This window comes from Saccostrea cucullata, unplaced genomic scaffold (assembly GCF_032062105.1).
Source record: "Saccostrea cucullata isolate Sc308-1 unplaced genomic scaffold, CSIRO_AGI_Scuc_v1 ctg21466, whole genome shotgun sequence".
In the NCBI taxonomy this organism is placed as follows: domain Eukaryota; kingdom Metazoa; phylum Mollusca; class Bivalvia; order Ostreida; family Ostreidae; genus Saccostrea; species Saccostrea cuccullata.
Genome location: NW_026936468.1, coordinates 1 through 5,211, shown reverse-complemented (window position 1 = coordinate 5,211; position 5,211 = coordinate 1). Strand labels below are relative to the sequence as shown.

General features: G+C 31.3%; 1 protein-coding gene across 1 annotated transcript; it reads left to right on the top strand.

The window, feature by feature from the left end:
• Positions 1 to 560: 560 nt before the first annotated feature.
• Positions 561 to 3,872, top strand: LOC134245669 (uncharacterized; the record flags this gene model as incomplete). Its single annotated transcript, XM_062727942.1, has 3 exons — positions 561 to 761; positions 3,143 to 3,312; positions 3,786 to 3,872. Coding segments are annotated over exons 1-3 (312 nt in total), but the record flags the coding sequence as incomplete, so codon positions are not given.
• Positions 3,873 to 5,211: the final 1,339 nt, after the last annotated feature.

Below are 5,211 nucleotides of genomic sequence, written 5' to 3'. Positions count from 1 at the left end.
TGAGACTTCTAAAGAAATCAATTACCATAATGTTTGTGAAATAAAAGTATGTCTTATAACGCATAAGTGAAAGCATTTGTGATGTCTTATAAATAGCATGAGTGTAGGAAGCATTTTGACTTAGTGCGCTAAGGGAAAATATTTTTTACGAGAGGTTTCAAATAACATTCAAATAAATTGCATTAGCTTATGTTGATTGTTATATATTTATTTATACATATATAATATACCTTTTTTGTTTTTATTGTTTTTAAAGGTAAAGCATGGTTTTAAGTTTTTGCAAAAATTATCATCACAATATACAGACATCTACATGTATTGGTAAAAATTTACAACACTTTATAATTATATGTGAAGAAAAAAAAAATGGAATCAGAGAATTAAAAAGAGATCGTTTACAATTCTTTGATGACTTTCGAAGTGATGTTTTATTTTTAACTTAAAGTAGTGATCGTTCTGCTTGATCAAGAATGCAGAATTTCGCAATAACCTTGATGCCATCTTAAACAGGATGTAGTTACGTACAATGTACATTTAAATAAATGGCTTACATAAACGGGTGTCAGTGCGCATGTTTTTGTTTTTAAATGCAAAATGATTTCATGTTTTGTAAACAAAAATGTGAATTTGATCAAGTCTGCAGGAAAAGGAATGATTCTTAATTTAAACTCAGTATTGTTTAAAATATAGCACCGATTTCAAAGATATGGTGTACACTGTTAATGGACTATATCGTGACAGTACCGCGCAAGGCGTATCAGGTAAGATTGTTTACATTTTGGTGTTCACTGGATTATAAGTTTTTCCCTATAAATTTTATCTTGACGGAGTAAGAACCAGTCAATGCTTTCATTACAAGACGATCAGGTCTCTTCTGATGATTTGATATCCTAACCTTATAGAGACAGACTGAGAAACACATATGTTGTAATTTAACTCTGTCCAAATGCAATTTGATAATGGAACTAATAGTTGGCCACAAAAATATTGATACGCGCTCCAAAATATTTACCTGGAGGTGTATCATTTAGATATTTGTTTGCATTCTGTAATTAGTGATACTGAATAAATTCTACTCCTATTTGCTAATAAATTTTTATTCTAGAGTTAGAGACAAGCACACACAGTACTGGTATACAATTGAATACAAATGGTTTTATACAATTAGGAATATCGAATTTGGAATAAAACTATAAAAAGCAAATAGAAAATTATACTATACATATAAAGCAGTACATAAAACAAATGAAAGTCATACAATACAAATATTGAAATATACAATAAAGAATTACTATCATAAAATACAAATAATGCGCTGTTTGTCATGCCCTAATCTTACCAAATCTAAACTTTTACGATTTAAGTATGTAAGAAAGTATTACTAAAAAATAAAGAGTTTTTAATGAACTAAAATTCAAGCAAGTCGTATTTTCAAAAGTTTAAAAGGGTTTATCTGTAGAACGTCATTAAGAACAAACTCAAAAATTTGAAATACATAATCGAAAGAAAATATGGTTTTTCAGTCTCTTCTCTTGTATATGTAAATGGTTGATTGGTTTCTTTTTGTTTTCTTTATTTATTTTTGGTCATTAATTATCTCAATTCTGGTTTGAAAAGTTTTGATATGAAAGAAATATGATATAAATGTTATAAATTCTTTAAAAATTATATTTTTGTCTATTTGGACAATTTCTTTTTCAAATGTAATTAAAAAATTGATATGATTTTTCTGAAAAATACTAGATTCTGACTTGATTCTGATATCCTGATGTTCTGATATGATATGCTTTTCATTAAATATTGCTTTAAAATATCATGGACACAAAAACTTATTCAAATTTTGTAAAGCAGTTTGCTGTTATTATATTTCCTCTTATTTACAAGTTTTTCATATTTTTGACTTCAAAAAATTATTTACAAATGTAATAAATCCTATGTTTACCCCTTGATCCCGTGGATATGACTCATTGGATATTTTTTGATATCCCACAGTAGTGCAGTAAAGACGTCACAATGGTTATTGCATAAGCGTGATGAAATAAAATAAAGTGCCCTCAGATGTAAAACTGTGTAAAACATTGTTTGAGAAGTATTAAACATGGGACAAAAAGAATATCCTATGATTTATGATTGGATATGACTTTTATCCTACTTGTTGTGTGTTTTTATTTAAAATTTATTTGTTACAAAACACAAAAATCCAGCTACAAATCAAGGGAGATCCTATATTTTCTTTAATGTATGATGAGTGATGAAAACTTGTAATATGTGAATTGAATGTAAAATGCCCAAAATGTTTGCAATTTGTTGATAAACATGATTTCAACTACAAATAGCATCAAACATATTCTGAAATTTACTCTTTGGTTAACTGGACAAACACTGATAGCTGTTGAGGACCATAAGAAAATTCTGCTTAGTATTTATCTTTTTTAAAAACATTTATTTTCATTTGATTGTTGACAACTTGTTGCAATCCTGAACAAGAGCGCTAGCATGTGAGACTTTAAGGCAGAATTATTTTAAAAATAAGTTACACCAGAGCGTGTTCTGTTGTTAATTGAGTCTTCCAATGGTTTATGTTATTCATGAATAATCTAATTTTGGTTGTATTCTCGCCTCTAAATGGTTGATTTGCAAATTATTTTGTATAATCTGGTTTGGTATGGGTACACAACCCATTGACGACCAACTTAATCATCTTATCCATGCAATCCTCTCATTTCCAGTCCTCGGAATCCATGGAAAATTCCAGATTTATATATAACAAAAGAAAATACAGAACAATTTATTAATAAACATTCCATATTGGACATTGGGGACTGACAAGGTTTACAGTTAAACAAAAAACTTTCAGTTGAATAAGTACTGAAAGTATATGCACCCCAAACCAGGGTGAGATAATCAACAATTTAATAAATGTATGATCTATGTATCAGTTATTACCTCCCCTCGCTTCAAATCACTTCCGTTACTACGGTTGTATTATTGCACGGTAAATTTGAACTCATAAAAAGCAACACAATTTTACATCCAAAGTTGTTTTTTTAAAATTTAAATTATAAGGAATGACCTTAAAAAAATTGCTTGTTTAGATATATGTTTGTTTTGATTGAGTTAATTGAAGTTTTCTTTCGAACAGTTGAAGCTGTACAGAAAAGAACAAGGGCACTGACAAGGTTGCGCATACTCTGCATTGCTTCGATCCTAGTTTCTTTTTGCAACATTCCGGTGGGTATTGTGATACTCACTAACAGGGGTGACATGGAATTTCCTCTTACTTCTGGAGCTCCAATATGGTCGGGGGCATTGGTATTCTTTTTTAGTTCTAAATTAGCATGGTTTTATTAATTTTCTATAAATATGTACTTCAAAGACAAGCATTATTAATATTAGTTCTGTCTTGTTCTTTTTTCCTTTAATCTAAGGAAACTGAAAGAAAAAAAAAACGAATTAAAAAAAAAACATGAAAAGTATGCGTGATTTGCACTTTTCATGTATGCACATGTTTCATAAAGAGCGTTCGCGCTACATGATAAATATGCATTGGTGCATTTCTGTGCAGCTAACAATATTCCGATAAAACTAAAAAAAACAAAACATTCTCTATATTTGTATCGTTAAAAACGAGAATAAAATAAACATAAATATAAACAGATGTTTGATAATATCAATGGTTTTTCTCAAAAATCTATTTAACTAAATCAGTATTTTTATGATCCCAGCTATTTAGTTTTCATCCTTATCTTTAATCAAAAATCCTTTTTATTAAAATATAATTCTAGGTCCTCGTCTGTTCCATACATGGACTCAAGGTATCCAGGATGGAAGTAGAGTACGAACACGTGCCTTCCCCACGTGATTCTCTACATGTGAGTCTCATTTAATTTTGTCAGTTTCTCTCTAGTGGTATAGAGGATCAGAAGAGCATCTGTATTTGTACAGTTACACAAAGTTCACATTTTGTCTGTCTATTTGTTTGTACCCCTCCTTCTAACATAGTATCAACATGCATGATTTTTATATTGGTCTTTAGCTCACCTGAGCCGAAGGCTCAAGTGAGCTTTTCTGATCACATTTTGTCCGTCGTCCGTCCAGCTGTCCGTCCGTCTGTAAACTTTTCACATTTTCAACTTCTTCTCAATAACAAATGGGCCAATTGTAACCAAACTTGGTAAAAAGCATCCTTGGGAAAAGGGGATTTTATATTGTTAAAATGAAGGGCCAAGTTCTTTCAAAGGGGAGATAATCCAGAAAAGACAAAAATAGGGTGGGGTCATTAAAAATCTTCTTTTCAAGAACTACTGAACCAGAAAAGCTGAAGCTTCATGGGGTAGTGTTTATTCTAAATTGTAAAAATCATGGCCCCTGGGCGTAGAGCGGGGCCAAAATAGGAATACAAAATTTTACATAAAAATACTGTATGTAGAAAAAATCTTTAAAAATCTTCTTCTCAAGAAGCACTGGATCGGGAAAGCTTATGTGGAAGCATCCCAGGGTAGTGTAGATTCTAAATTGTTCAAATCATTACCCCTGTGCGTAGGGCGGGGCAACAATATGGAATCAAATTTTACATTAAAATATATAGGAAAAATCTTTAAAAATCTTCTTCTCAAGAACCAATGGGCCAGGAAAGCTGAAACTTATGTGGAAGCATCTACGGGTCTATATTGTACAAATCATGACCCCGTGGGTTGAGCGGGGCCACAATAGGGAAGTTTTACATAGAAATAAACAGGAAAAATCTTCTTCTCAAGAATCGATGGGCCAGAAAAGCTGAAACTTACGAAAACATCCTGGGGGTAATGTAGATTTAAATTGTCCAAATAATGACCTGTGGGGTTGGGTGGGGTCACAATACGTATTACTAGGGGAAAATCTGGAAAAGAACAGCATGCTCAAAGCTACTCGGGTGAGCGATGTGGCCCATGGGCCTCTTGTTGATTTTGCTAATGTCTGTTGTCGTATTATCTAACAAATTGATATTGATAGACAAGGAAGCCTAAATCCAAAAACACAACCTTTAAATATTTTTTTTATAAACTGTCGAATCAAGGTAGCTCCATATTTACTAAAAAACGATTGTTTGTTTATTAAAAAAAAACAGCCCCTTCAACATTTTCTTTTCTCACATATATATAATTCAGTTAAGCTACAGTTTAATCAGGACTTCTGATTGGGAAGTACATGTATGTACTTCATGCTTACTAT